General features: G+C 38.5%; 1 protein-coding gene across 1 annotated transcript; it reads left to right on the forward strand.

Annotated features, from left to right (window-relative positions):
- The first annotated feature begins 4,607 nt into the window (after positions 1–4,607).
- hcn3 (hyperpolarization activated cyclic nucleotide-gated potassium channel 3) lies at positions 4,608–13,955 on the forward strand. The gene is made up of 7 exons (XM_079654574.1): positions 4,608–5,662; positions 9,694–10,123; positions 10,216–10,377; positions 10,919–11,137; positions 11,651–11,797; positions 11,921–12,161; positions 12,625–13,955. Exons 1-7 carry the CDS (start codon positions 5,169–5,171, stop codon positions 12,861–12,863), a joined length of 1,932 nt encoding a protein of 643 aa, XP_079510700.1. The 5' UTR covers positions 4,608–5,168; the 3' UTR covers positions 12,864–13,955.
- The last annotated feature ends 574 nt before the right edge of the window (positions 13,956–14,529 follow it).

Here is a 14,529-nt window from a genome sequence, read left to right on the forward strand (position 1 = left end):
AAAGCACAGGATAAATGAATGATAGTTTCCTTCAATTAGTAATGAAAAACCTGTCCTTTTGTAATATTTAGACTTGTTTTCATGGGTAAAGAGAAATGATGAGACCGATAATGGCAATGAAATTAAAACATGGAAGAGAACTACACTGCAGTTGTATTAGAGAATTAACTTGTTAACTAACTAAGATAAAATAGTTGGCTAGTTGCACATAAAATTGCTCCAACCCGTCCTTTGGTTGGGAAACAGGTGTGAGCAAAAATCCACATTTTTCACTCCATTGTTTTAAAGCCTGTCTGGCTTGTTAGACCTGAGTAGATAATGTATTGCAGTGAGGTGTCAGGCTTTTGTCCATAAATAGCAAAGTAAAGCTCACTCGTGTTTCCCAACCTACAGTTTTTACCTCCTCAGTAATACATTAAAAAAGACCGTCTTAAACTGCTCAATGCTCCACTGTGTTCAGCAGCTTGTCACTGTGCCTGTTTGCAGGTGAGGGGCAGAAAGTGTGTTGCGTTGTGTGTTTTTTTTTCTTTACTCAACTGCAAGAGAGAAGGACCGGACAGTTAAACAAAGAGCTGAAACTCTTTCACCTTGTCATTACATTGATATCAGAAAAGTGTCGCAGATGGGAGGTGTAGTGAGATATTTTCTTTTACAGTAGGAATACCACATACCACTGTGTGATAATAAAAGTGTATTGGCATCAATGTACTTAGAGTTTCAGAAATATTCTCTTTTTTTTGTTACAACTATTGCTACATTAATGCATTGAGCAGCTGGTAAAGGAGGAGTTTATTTTTTAGTTGATTCTAATATTCCTAATATATTATATTTTGAAATCCCAGAACCATTGATTAGTTACAGATAGATCAGCTGTTTCAAAATGCCTCTCCACACTATATTCAGATCCCTTTATTTATTGGGTGCAAAATAACCCGTTATCATCTGTACATTTATCTTACGTCAGCTTCACTGAATGTTCTAGCAGTGTGACATTCCATCCGACAACCGGTCTGCTCAGAAAGAGGGAGGGGGAGACAAGTGAAGAGCATGAACTCACCCGGGCTGAAGGGACAACATCAGTGTGCAAAACAGGTATACAGCAGAAAGCAGCAGAAACAAGTGGACAGTGAGAGAAAGGCAAGGTGGAAACATGTCTCAGAAAGAAGAAAATCGTTTGTTATCACATTGCTAATAATCTAGAGTGTACCTGGTTCGGCACACCTGTTTATCACTCTCTTTGTTTTCACTTTTTCTGCATCACACAGACCAAACTGCATCAATGAAGATCTGAATTTTAATGTTTTTTTGCATCCTGTTGTCCATGGCACTGTCAGTGTTAATCCAGGTCAAACAACAACTGATAATCACGATGAACAATAAGAACGAAACGTTTACAAAGACATTCAAGAAACTTAATAAACAACTTTCAAATGTAGACAAGGTAAAAGTTGAGTTGGTCAGGCTGACTGTTTTTGCACAAGAAGAGACAAAGGATCTTGAGGCTCAACCTGTTCCAGATGTGGATAAGCAGAAACAAGAACTTGACGCCTGTCGAGCTGAAAAGGTGAATAGTTGTTGTTGTTGTGTTTTTGGTGTTTGCGTCAGCAGCTTCATTTATTATATGAAAAAGTGAATCATGTAGCCTTTAGAACACATTCGAAAAAGCAATTATTATACACCAAGTGCTTAGTGAACCCTCTGTTTGTTTATAACTTGTTTGTAATTATGTTCCTCACTCTTTATTTTGTATCTTGTCTTACTCTGTAAAGCACTTTGGGCTGCATCTTGCATGAAAGGTGCTATATAAATAAAGTGTGTTTTCTTATGGCCTATGCTTTCTTCAAATAACTCAGGCGAAATAATCCAATATTTCACAGAAAAAAGCTTTTAAAAACAAATGAAATTCCCTATTCATCATTTCCCAACCCTTTCTCTTGTGACCTTGTAAACATAGCTGCACCTCAGATTGTAACATGCATTACCATCTATCAATGGAATAAGGAATAATATATCACTCCCATGAACCGTAATACTTTAATTTTTAGGTAGGATTTTAAAAACAGGACTTGTACTTGTTATTGAGGTTTTTTTCCAGTGTTGCGGTGAAACCTTTTTTATCTGAGTATTCTTCCATACCTGCCTGTTTTCCACCTGCCCCCTACACGACGTACAGCTTTGATGTTATTGTAGGGTTTACAAACCCACAAGTATTGAGTGTTTACTGACTTTCTCCCACACTATTGTAGAAAACAAAAGCTGATGAGCTTGCGAGCATCAAGCAGAAACACGCAGAGATTGCAGGTATAACACAACTCATGATATTTGGTCAGCTGCTATTGCCATCATGTGGTGAAATACAAGAATTACTGTTAAGGTTTGAATTTGTCCTTCTTTTTTGTCACTTAGCAAATTTAAAATCAGAGTCTGATGCCCGGGAGCAAAGATTCAAAGCCTGAAATCACACATTTCGGGGTACAGGCCAATATGTGATCATGTCAAGAATGTCCCATTGGCTGTGTAAGTCACAAGTATACTGTCAATTAAACATGTGTAAGACTGAACAGAATGCATTAATAATCACATGCTTGTTTCTTGTAGGAAATTATGTGGCACCAAAAATAAACCTGTCGATAAAGGAGAGAAGGCATCTTGGATCTCCACAACGCCAGTAATTCACAATTGATCCAAGTGTTAGGTTTATGATGATATTAGTGTCATTCCTGTTATAAAATGATAATGTGTTTTTCAGCTCAAATGTATTCAACTGACAGTACATGGATAATACTTCTTCCAGTTGCAGAGTATAAAGAAAGAATAATTGGAGTTTATCAATATACTAAATTGATAATGAATTATTATGGCTCATGTTACTGTTTGTATAGTTCTTGTAAGTTCTGGTTGACATATAGATACTTATATTAAATTATTAGGCTTTTTGTCTGTCCCTTCAATGTAATTTCTCTTCATCTTACAGGTTCATATATTGCCGTGTCTATGATAGGACAAAGCATTAAGCTCTGTTGGAATTCAGCATTTTTCATCTAAATGAAGCATCCATCACAAAAACATTGAGGTTAACATATATATAGACATGCAAACATCAAGGTATGATATTTTTGACCATGCTTTGAAATAACACATCAGGGGAATATAGCGTCTTTACATGTCCCAAATTTGTTCAATGCGCAGGTACGCCATTACTGAGCTTTAGTTACAGTTGAAAAGATCCAGGCTATGTTTAATGCGAACCGGCTTTAGGCCCTATAAGTGGAAAGTAAATTGGATAGGAATCATACAAAATTGACATACTGTCCCTACCCATCTTGATTTCAATCATCCTATATTTGTAATGTTATGTCATCACATAATTAGCCCTACTGAACAGTTTTTAAGAACTACTTACTCATCAATTTTGACTTGATTTACAAAATGCTGCACTTGAAGCTCCTGGAGTGATTGTGACTGACAGTAATTGGGCCTGCAGCTTCTCAACTGTTCTTGTTCGGAGGTACAGGTGTAAATGTGATATACCTGAGGATACCAGCCACTTAAGAGTTTGTATGGACCAACAAAGGTGAAATGTGATCTAACACAGGGGGTCTGAAGTGAAAATTGACCTGTTCACAGACAGGATGCTGTGGGCTGCTCCGTGCATGTTTACAAGTGTGTATTTACTATTAAGTATCCGGTGAACATAACAATTACCCCAAACACTGAAAGCAATCTGCAGAAAGGTTGTGCAAATGTAATGTAATTTTGAGATGCTAATCTCCTTTGAATATTGCAAAAGAGATGAGTGTTCCTGTTATGTGTAGAACATTTTAACACAATCATTTGTCTCTACAATGTTTTTCAAATTTCAATCATTTGAAATAATAGATACGTAAGTTACGGGTCTTTTCTGTGCCCTCATCCTGTGAAATACTGCCAACTGCAAATAAAAAAGTTGTGTTACCCCACAAAAATCAAGAGGGCCCTGCGAACCTTTGGAGATCATAATTGGGTTCACGACACAAAGGTGCATGAAGTCTCTAATAAACTTTTCAATTAAGTCTTTTAAATGTGCAGTTCTATGTGCAGTCAATCATTTGTAGCTTAAATGTAAACATAGACAATTTTTTTACATAATCTGCTTGGTGTCTGAGCCTTATTCTCAAACTTCAGATTTATGAGGGTTCCCCATTTCACATTATCTCCATCAAATCCAAATAAATAGGCACATTTTAAATGTGACACTTTAAAGTAGTTATTTTAGTTTGTACAGTAGTCAGTCATACAGTGTCTTTACCATGGGTCTAACAAATAGAATACGGACTTTTAACACTAAGGCAGTATTTTTTAATAGCACATCATTTAAAAGTGTACGCTTTCAAGATGGTTGTTGGAAAAAATCTTTGGAAAAACTATGAATAACAGTCAGTGTATCAGAGGAATAGCTAGCCTGACAATACACTTCTCGCATGCACAGCACAGTGGTTTTCAAAGAGGAACCGTGTTTCCGGTAATGATAGCGCTGCGCAACCGGACCTGCAGCCGCATCACCACCCGGGACTCTTCCCGAGGAGGGAGGGCTCTTCTACCGGAGGGGGGAGGAGGAGTGAGGTGAGTGGACGCGGTTACACCAACAAGCCGATTATTGAAGGCTACTGAGCCCTGTCTGTCAATTTGCGTCCGTCCTCTGATGGTCATACAAAGGGAGACGAAATACATCTGCGGACCAAGTTTTCATTCTCTACGTGGAGGAGGCCCTAACCAGGACAGGAAAGTACTTTTTTTACGCTGTAACTTTTTATGAATATATTATGTGAAACTCGGGATGGGAAAGTCACTGTTTCTGTTATACATGATTTTGAGACAAAATAGTTGTGGTAGTAACTCTACAGAGTTCTGAAAGTGACATCCCTTTACTTACTTGTGTTTTTTTTAGGTTCATTTGGTGACACTGCTTTTGTTTTGTTTTTTCAACTAGTTGCACGGAATTTCATTTTTTACAATCTGCTTGAAAGTGTTTTAAGGATAGCTATTTTCATAATGAAGAAGTGAAAGAAATCTGATAAATGAGCGGCTGCAGTTACATTGAACAGAAAGTTAAAATCAGGACAAGCCAAGGACAAGCCAAATCAACAGCAGAGCAAGTTTAGCCTTTTTAAAAGTTCAGTGGAGGGTTAATGAAAATGACAAGCCTCTCCAGGAGTACAGATGACCAAAGAAACATTGGTGAGAGTCCATCTCACATACCTGAGAACCCCAGGTACCGCAGCTGGGGCAGCATCCGCTTCTCGAGATGGAGAAGTGGCTCCCAAAGGGCGAGCCCTCCTGGTACCCCCTCCTCGAAGTCAGAGAAGAAGGCGGATGTGACCAAGACGCTCTTCTCCTTGGTTCAGACTCACAATGACGACTACACAGCAGATCCAGAAGGCCTGCTGGAAACCAAGGAGGAGGGCAGGGAGGGCGAGGAGGGCGAGGAGGGCAAGGAAGGCGAGGATGTTGGGCCTGCAGAAGACGAGTCCAACTATTTCCAGAAGCAGTTTGGGTCAATGCTGCAGCCCGGGGTCAACAAGTTCTCCCTGCGCATGTTCGGCAGCCACAAGGGTGTTGCAGCTGAGCAGGCCAGGGTCAGGAGCTTCGGAGTGTGGATCATCCATCCCTACAGTGACTTCAGGTAAACATGAGGTTTTCTTCACAGTCACCCCCTAATTTCAATGCTGTGTGTGGGAAAGTTTGTCTACATAAGTTTTTCATTAAAGTGGAAACAGACAGCTTTTCAACTTCCCGCTCCTCAGTTTTTCCAAGTAATATTATATCATTGTTTGTGACACAAAACAACTTGCGTTTTGCTCAGAGCGTGGCCACTAGTGACAATAAAGACAGGACACACTGCATTTGGATACTCTTTGGTAACTTGGTATATCTACTGATACATGGAACCGACAATAACTATACTCTTCTTGTTTTTGTTGTGCAATGATTGACACATTTCTTACGTGCTGTCAATCGACCCTTCAATTTCCCTTGAGAAATTGTAAACAGATTTGCATGGTGAAAGTGAGGATTATAGTAAAACAAGCCAAACGCAGATGGTATTTTTATTCAATTAAGATAACATCATAATAATGAGTTAAAATCAAAAATAGATATTGCCACTTACAAATTGACAGAAACGCAATTTTATGCACTTGTCAGTAGACAGGATTCTCCAATTTGTCATATATTTTTTACATATTTCCCTTGTTTCATCTGAACAGCCTGCGATTGTGTTCAAATCTAATTTTTCCAAGGGCAGCCCGCAGCTGACGGTCCATAGCACATGATAAGGCGATGAAGGGATTTGATTAGCGATACAGTATATGGGGCAAGATCATCTGGATTAATGGTGCCACTGGTAACTCCCTTTCTCCCTGTTTACCAGGCAGGAGGGAGAACTAAATTCATTGATCCAGTAAATCCAATTGATATTTTGGGTTTCATTTGAAAAGCATCCAATCGAGGCCGTATTCCGGCCTCACTTCTCAAGGATTTATCAGATAATATTTTGGGAAAGTGTCATTATAGAAGCCATGCTCCAAGCAATCTGTGTGTGGGGGCAATTATAATAGTCACTGTCAAATTTAAACAACATTTTAAAACATCAGGCCTGTGCCAGACAGAGAGGATAAACCCGTGCAGAGGGATTATTGCCCATAAGAATCCCTATAATTCCAATCTTGCTCTATTATGCAATAATACACAGACAGCTGAAGGGGGGATTACCAAAGGCCTGCTCTCCTTAAACCTTATGTTTCAACTTACACTTTCAAATGAATGAGTTCTCATAGCACATTTTGGTGCTCAGCTATAGAATGAGACAAGAAAGAGGGCCAACAAAGGTCAATCACTGAAATACAAAGGAGGGTGTTAGGATTGCATTATATGGAACTAGCTTTCATCCCTAGGCCTCTCGTCAGATCTTGTATTCTTCCTAAACAGATTCAATCCTGGATTTAGATTCAACATAAAATGCTGTAAAACCACACTCCTATTTTCTGCTCTACTCCTGCTGTTATTAATAGCTGAAAAGTCTAAAAGGTTTTAATTCAGCAGAATTAACTCCGCTTCTCACTCATACTTAAGCAAACACTAATCTGCTGCAACATGAGAGGACGTGATAAGTAGTCATGTAAACCAGCGTGTAGACACTGAGGACACGGATGCGAGAAATTGATGAAGGGATAAACGTGAATGAGAACGAGGAAATCACCTATAAGTTCCTGTTTCTCTACTTTGACTGGCTCAAGAAGATGTTCTTTTTTTTTTACAGGGTACATATTACCAATACCTAAAAGTATAAAGGCCAGGCATAACCCTAAAAGATGTGGAGCTTTTATATTTTATTTGGCCAAGTCCAATGGATAAGAATAAAGTTGAAATACAAAAATAATTAAGTTAAACTGTCTTATTATATTCAAATAGTAGTGCTAGTTTTGTGTGCTTTGGTTTATTCTCAGACTCGACTTAAATCTAGAAATGTCAATTTATTCTCAACATGAAAAATGAACACATAAGTTAAGAAAATCGGTCTCCTCTGATTCACTCATTCTTACAGTGAGTCATTTTTCCCCCTTATCTTTGGCCCTAATAGTCTTCCGTAGATCAAAAATACACTGTTTCATATTCTGTTACAGTGCCTCTGTAATGAAAGAACAAAGTGATTGACACTTGATGGAAACACTCTGTAAGGAAACCTACACCGTGTACTGTTTGTGTTTAACAAGACACTGGACACTAAAAGGAAAATGTGGCTTGTATGACATGTAGCAGACAGTGATGAGTGCAGCTATGTGCAGCGAAGACATCTGGGATTCCAGATCCTGAAAGCAGTAGACTGTGACGGACATTTCCAGTAGCAGTGACGTTCTCTTCATTGTCCTCATGTTGAGCTCGATGAGATAAACACCATTCATTTTTGATGAGATGGGGTTCCTCCTGCGGCAGGAGCTTCTGATGAGACTTAGGGTAACTCTGAAGTGGGTCATTCCCTCGATACATAGCAATCCTCCTGATTGGGCTCTAGGTGACATGATAGCCATTTTAAGTTCTTTAACTTCAGGGAAAAGCTTCAATAGGACTGGAATGACGGCAAAACAGCAAATACATTTTTGCTAAGTAGCACCAACTAACACTGAAGCTCAGCGTTTAAATATTGTATATTTGATTGCAACAGCAACATGTTATTCTATTTGATATGAACACTACAGTAGCATTGGAATATGCATCTTCACAGGGACCATATACACTGTGTTTAGACATTGTAGTAGTTAAGAATACCTGTCCACTGGTAAAAAAAAGTAGAAACTAGAAAACAAAAGCCAAAATGGAAAACATAATTATATGTCCATGAGAACATACCCAAATGTACATCCACATAGTAGATGTAAGACCTATACAAAACCTTCATTGTGCATTTTCAATTAGTTGTTAGACAGTTCAATAGTTCTGCTATGTGTGACTCTACTGGTGTGCTGGTGTTTTGTAACAAATTCATTAAGCAGAGCAGGATCATGACCATGTAGGCCTTAAAAAATAACGTGTGATTTAGGGAGTTAGGGCTACTGGGCAACTAGCCAAACTAATCTTAAATCTCTCTAGCTGACAGTGTACTTATCCGCTTCTCTAACTCTTTGTAAGAAAGAAAGCATATTTCCAAAAAATTATAAATGTCTTTAGATTGAAATCCTGAAACTTTTAGAGTCAAATGTTGTTTTTTAACCGTTTTTTTTTATACAGGGAAAATATCTCTCGGAGCAAATGCTCACACCCTGCTAACATTCACTTCTGAAATGCATGTGTTTGAACACACTTTAGTAACTGGTGTGTCTTTATCTAGTGAATTTATGGTTTGATATAAAGACACACGTCAAGAGCTGCAGTAAAACAAACATAGTCTGCGTGATCAACAGACTCCACAACAATTAATTCACTCATTATGTGAACAGATTTCACCATAAGCCTCATGCTGCCTGCAGGGTGAAAGGCCTTTACCCTCAGCGAAGGTCCCTGCCCAAAAGCATGAAACTAACATTATTACTGGGATTCATTCATTTGAAACACAAATGAGCCAGTAAGATTTGGTCCTGTGTCAACAGGGCTTTCAGCAAGTTTTTAGTTTGTTAGACTTTGTATATATTGTACATTATGTAATAACTATTTATGTTAACCTGCAATAGAAAAACATTGATTTTTATATTGTTTGTTTTATAAATGTGTGATATATTTTTTTTAGCATTATCCTTTTAAGAACAACATCATCTGTGTTCTTATGAGTGTATGTCTTCGTATATATCCTAAATCTATTTACAGCCATACACATGCTCTCATCCTCATTTATATACAGTAGAAACTGCAGTCTTGTTATGAGCAGAATTTCTTAGTAACTACATTGAGTGTGAACTTCATTGTATTAATTTCTTAAATAAGGAGAACAAAACTGAACTTGTAATGTCCTTCGTAAATACAACAATTGTTATGGAGCGGTGTTAATATTTAAATGTACAGAGGACCACTTTTCAAAGAATGTATCTGTGAGCACTGGAACGTTTTTGGTGTAACATGCTGTCCAGTTGGCGACTCATGCTGACAGATGATTATGGACACTGGATCTACTCACAGTTTTACATCTGCACAAACTCAACGTTTCACCACTCCTGTACTGTGCAGGTTTTACTGGGACCTCGTGATGCTGCTGTTGATGATGAGCAATCTGGTCATCTTGCCGTGGGGAATCACCTTCTTTGAAGACCAGAACACCATGCCCTGGATCACCTTCAATGTCCTGTCTGACACTCTCTTCCTCATGGACCTGGTTTTCAATTTCCGTACGGGCATCCCGGTAGAGGACAGTCACATCACCCTGGACCCCAAAGAGATCCGCATTCATTACCTGCGCACCTGGTTCATGGTGGACTTCATCTCCTCCATCCCTGTTGACTACATATTCCTTGTTGTTGACCTGGAGTCCCTGCAGGAGTCGTCTGATGTGTACCGCACCGCCCGCGCCCTCCGCATTGTGCGCTTCACCAAGATCCTCAGTCTGCTGCGTCTCCTCAGACTGTCTCGCCTCATCCGCTACATTCACCAGTGGGAGGAGGTAAAGGAAGGATGTCAGACACACCACACAATAACATAAATAACCGTACATGTTATAAACAGTTTTTCTCTTCACCAATTTTTCCCTCTCAGATTTTCCACATGACTTATGACCTGGCCAGTGCTGCGGTGCGAATAGTCAACTTGATAGGCATGATGCTGCTGTTGTGCCACTGGGATGGCTGCCTGACCTTCATGGTGCCGATGCTGCAAGACTTCCCCCCAGACTGCTGGGTATCCAAGAATGACATGGTGGTGAGTACATCTTCATTTAAACATACTCACATGCATACTTTATGATATCTTTAAACCTGGAAAGCTATTTTCAAAGATTTTCCTAATTTTGGGGAAATAACAGTTTCATTTACATCCAATAAATACTCTTTCTTTATACTGTTTGACAAACAAACTGAATTTTGGGGGTTGAACCAGGGAATCTTTCTTTACATGGCATGCATACCCATTTAAGGCTCACCATAAATTCCTTTATTCTCCTTTTGACATGGTCATACCTAGCTCTTTTGTCTGGTGCTAAGCTACTGGTTGTTGCACAGTGCATTTCGCGCACAGTGGGTAACTCTCGGCAGGAAAGTGAATGAACAAATGCATCAACTGTGTTTAATATCCATATATTTAACTCAAAATAACATTATTCCAAGGAAAGGTTATCTGTAAAATGCTCTTACTTAAGCTGCATACTTTGGCCTCTCGTTACCTATTTTAATTATGGTTTTAGCCAAATAAATGTTCTCATAAAAATATGACTGTACTTCTTTCCTCTTGTTTTCTTTTGCAGAATTCTACATGGCACCTACAATATTCCTATGCCCTGTTTATGGCCATGAGTCACATGCTGTGTATAGGATATGGGGCGCACGCCCCAGAAGGCTTGACTGACGTTTGGCTCACCATGATCAGCATGGTGGTGGGGGCCACCTGCTACGCCATGTTCCTGGGTCATGCAACTACCCTGGTCCAGTCATTGGATGCATCACATCGCCAATACCAAGAGAAGGTAATCATTTCTGCTCTGAAAGGATATGATTAGCTAAACACATTTTGATTTGTGTACAATATGTCCCAGGAGCTTCAGAAAGAGGATAATGTGATCATGACTTTGAGGTTTAATTTCACAGTCATGTTTTGTATTATAAGGTTGCTGTCTTGCTCGTATTTGATTCATGGAAACTCTCCAGTAGTGCCTAGAGAATATGTGTATTATCTAATGAGTTGTGTGGCTTCCCTGTGATCCTTTACTGGGGATTTTCACAGGATAAAGCTTCACAGATGAGGGACGAACCATTGTTGTGGATAACTGTCGCTAATACCCATTACAAATGAGTTTGTAATCCACTTCAAATTGGAAAAAACTGCAAAACGAATAGAATTGAGGCATAACGATTATCCTAATTCCAAAAACACATGGTACAAAATGTGACGAAATGTGACATCTGACATCAGCTCTGTTGAATTTCAATTGTCCCATGATGAAGGTCAAACCTCTGTGTGTTTGTGCAAATGTTTCCAGTATAAGCAGGTGGAGCAGTACATGTCCTTCCATAAACTGCCCGCGGACGTAAGACAGAGGATCCATGATTATTACGAGCAGCGATTCCAAGGCAAGATGTTCGATGAGAACAGTATCTTTGGAGAGCTCAGTGATCCGCTGAAGGAGGTGTGTGCTTCATGAATACCTTAAGTAGATTTCCGGTTTCTTGCTATCTTTCTATTCCTATTTCCTTCCTAAATGTCTCAGTACCACTTATCTCAATGTCTTCTCTTTCTCTCCACCATGCAGGAGATTGTCAGCTATAACTGCCGCGGGCTTGTAGCCAACATGCCACTGTTCGCCAACACTGACCCTCATTTTGTGACAGTGATCCTGACCAAGCTGCGTTTCGAAGTCTTCCAACCTGCAGACTTGATCATAAGAGAAGGAACGCTGGGTCGTAAAATGTACTTCATCCAGCACGGCAGCGTCACTGTCATACCACGTGGCAGTAGGGAGATTACGCTCAACGATGGAGCATATTTTGGAGGTAAATCATTTATAAATCTGTTCCCAAAGCTGTGTCAATCAATAGGAGGCTCTTTGAATGTGGTACCGTGTTGCTGCTCTCCGTTGTTAACGGGACAAACTACAGGTAAATAGGGTAAATCATTCAACTAATACAGTATATATCACTATGAAACCTGCCCAACTTCTACCTTTTAACAATATAAGTAATTATGTAAGAACTAAGACATACATTGATTTAGAGCTGAAATAATTAGTTGATTAATTGATTGATTTATACACAGAAAAATAATAACTTTTTTGATGAACCATTAGTCAATCAAGCTATTTTTGAGCAGTGAAGAATCCGGTAAACAATCCAACTACACTAATTGGCTACTTTATTGTAAAATGAATATTATTCTTTTTTGAGGATAGTTAAATGAAAAGACTCTTTTCCAAACATCAAACTATGCTTTAAAGGTAAAACCTATTTCTTGTTTCAGAGATCTGCCTTCTGACCCAAGGACGACGCACAGCCACTGTGAAGGCGGAAACATACTGTCGCCTTTACTCCCTGAGTGTGGACAGTTTCAACGAAGTCCTGGAGGAGCATCCTCTGATGAGGAGGGCGTTTGAGAGCGTGGCTGTGGACCGCCTGGACCGAGTGGCTCGCAAACTCGGTGTTGAGCCACCTTCAGATGAATTACTTACTCAGTACCAAGAGAGAGAGACTCCTGCCTGAAATGTGGAGGATATTTGTCTCGCTTTGACTGAACTTGACCACGATACAAATAAATCTTTGATGTACATTGTAACATTTGCTATTTCATTAATGCTGAGTGACAGAGACTCTTGTTTTTATTTATTTACACATTAGTGCTGCATTTTGTTGAAACTGTTGCTCCTTCAGATGATTTCAATTTGTTTATTGGATCTTAAGTCGTTAGCTGAAATCATAATTTAAGATAAGATAAGATGTACTTTATTAACCCCAATTTGGGAATTTTTCTGTGTTGCAGCAGCATAAAATAAAAGGCATTGCACGTAATAACAAATTAAAAGAGTAGAAATAAACTATTCTAAAATATAAACATCTCAAAATAGAAATAGAAATAAAAAAACAATTAATTTTTGGGGTGATTTAAATGCTTTTCCCCGAATGGCAAGCCACAACATTGACTTTTACTAATGTTAATACTGCTTTTCATTTGCCTGTATGCTTTCTAAGACTGCAGTTCCATTATACATTGCTTTATTTACACGAAAGCGAGAGCACCATCTGGGCGATATATGTAGCGCTGATTCCAGTGATCCCTCAGGTCTGTGGGATGCATCAAGTCTCGGATTAACACTAATGTTCAAAAAACTGCTGTTACGTAAGAACGCTAAATGTACAGAAACAAATTGTACACAGTTAGACACCAATGTTTAAATTGTCACATTTCCTGGTACACAAAGAGGTATCCAATATTATGTTATTTATACTTTTTTTTCAAATAGCACCTTAGTCTGTTTTAGGGTTGCAAAATTCCGGGAATTTTCAAAGATGGAAACTTTCCACGGGAATTTGTGGGAATAAACTGGGAATTTTCTAAATTGAAGGTTAGCTCTTCATAGGGAACTTAAATATAGTTGGGGAAAGTATATTTTAGCATAATCTTCTTGACTAAAACAAACAGATGCCATTCAAGTACACTTGAATATCCATGCCATAGCACACTGCTTACTGCATGGCTATTGAGACCACACCCCCTACATGCACTGTGCATTCCTCCATCACATGCACAGATGAGTAATATTTAACTCAACATTCCTGTTTTCGTTCTTCAATGAAACAAATAATTGTTCAATAAAATAATTAAAACTTATTCTGTTCTACTTTCAAATAAAAAAAAATCTGTTGAAATTTCAGGTTTTTTGTTTAATTTTGCATCAAATATTTCAAAGATTCCCCAGCTTAACTTCCCATGTTACATTTCAGCTCATTTTATTTATTGTAAATTTAAAAAATAATTTTATTTGAGATCCATATTAGCAGACACAAAAAACATATCAAATGTATGTGTGCTATAGCTACTGTAACGAGGTGTTAAGCCTATGTTATCAATGTGACAGTGACCATTTCATTATCACACCATAGTGTTCTTTTTAAACCACAATTCCCAGCCTATCTTTCTCCTGATGAATGATCCTCATACCGATGATGTCATGTAAATATAAATATTTCTAACCTTCAAACAAATAATAAGCAACAATTTTTCGCCTATGCAAATAATTTCAAATATGATTATGCAAATGAGTGCACACACATACACCCACCACTGATGAAAGACATACTCAGATATTTTACTCAAGTAAAAGTATTTTATTCATGTGAAAATATCTCTTCATCATACAAGTAAAATTAT

The sequence above is a fragment of the Notothenia rossii genome (assembly GCF_949606895.1).
Source record: "Notothenia rossii genome assembly, chromosome: 10".
Classification (NCBI taxonomy): Eukaryota; Metazoa; Chordata; class Actinopteri; order Perciformes; family Nototheniidae; genus Notothenia; species Notothenia rossii.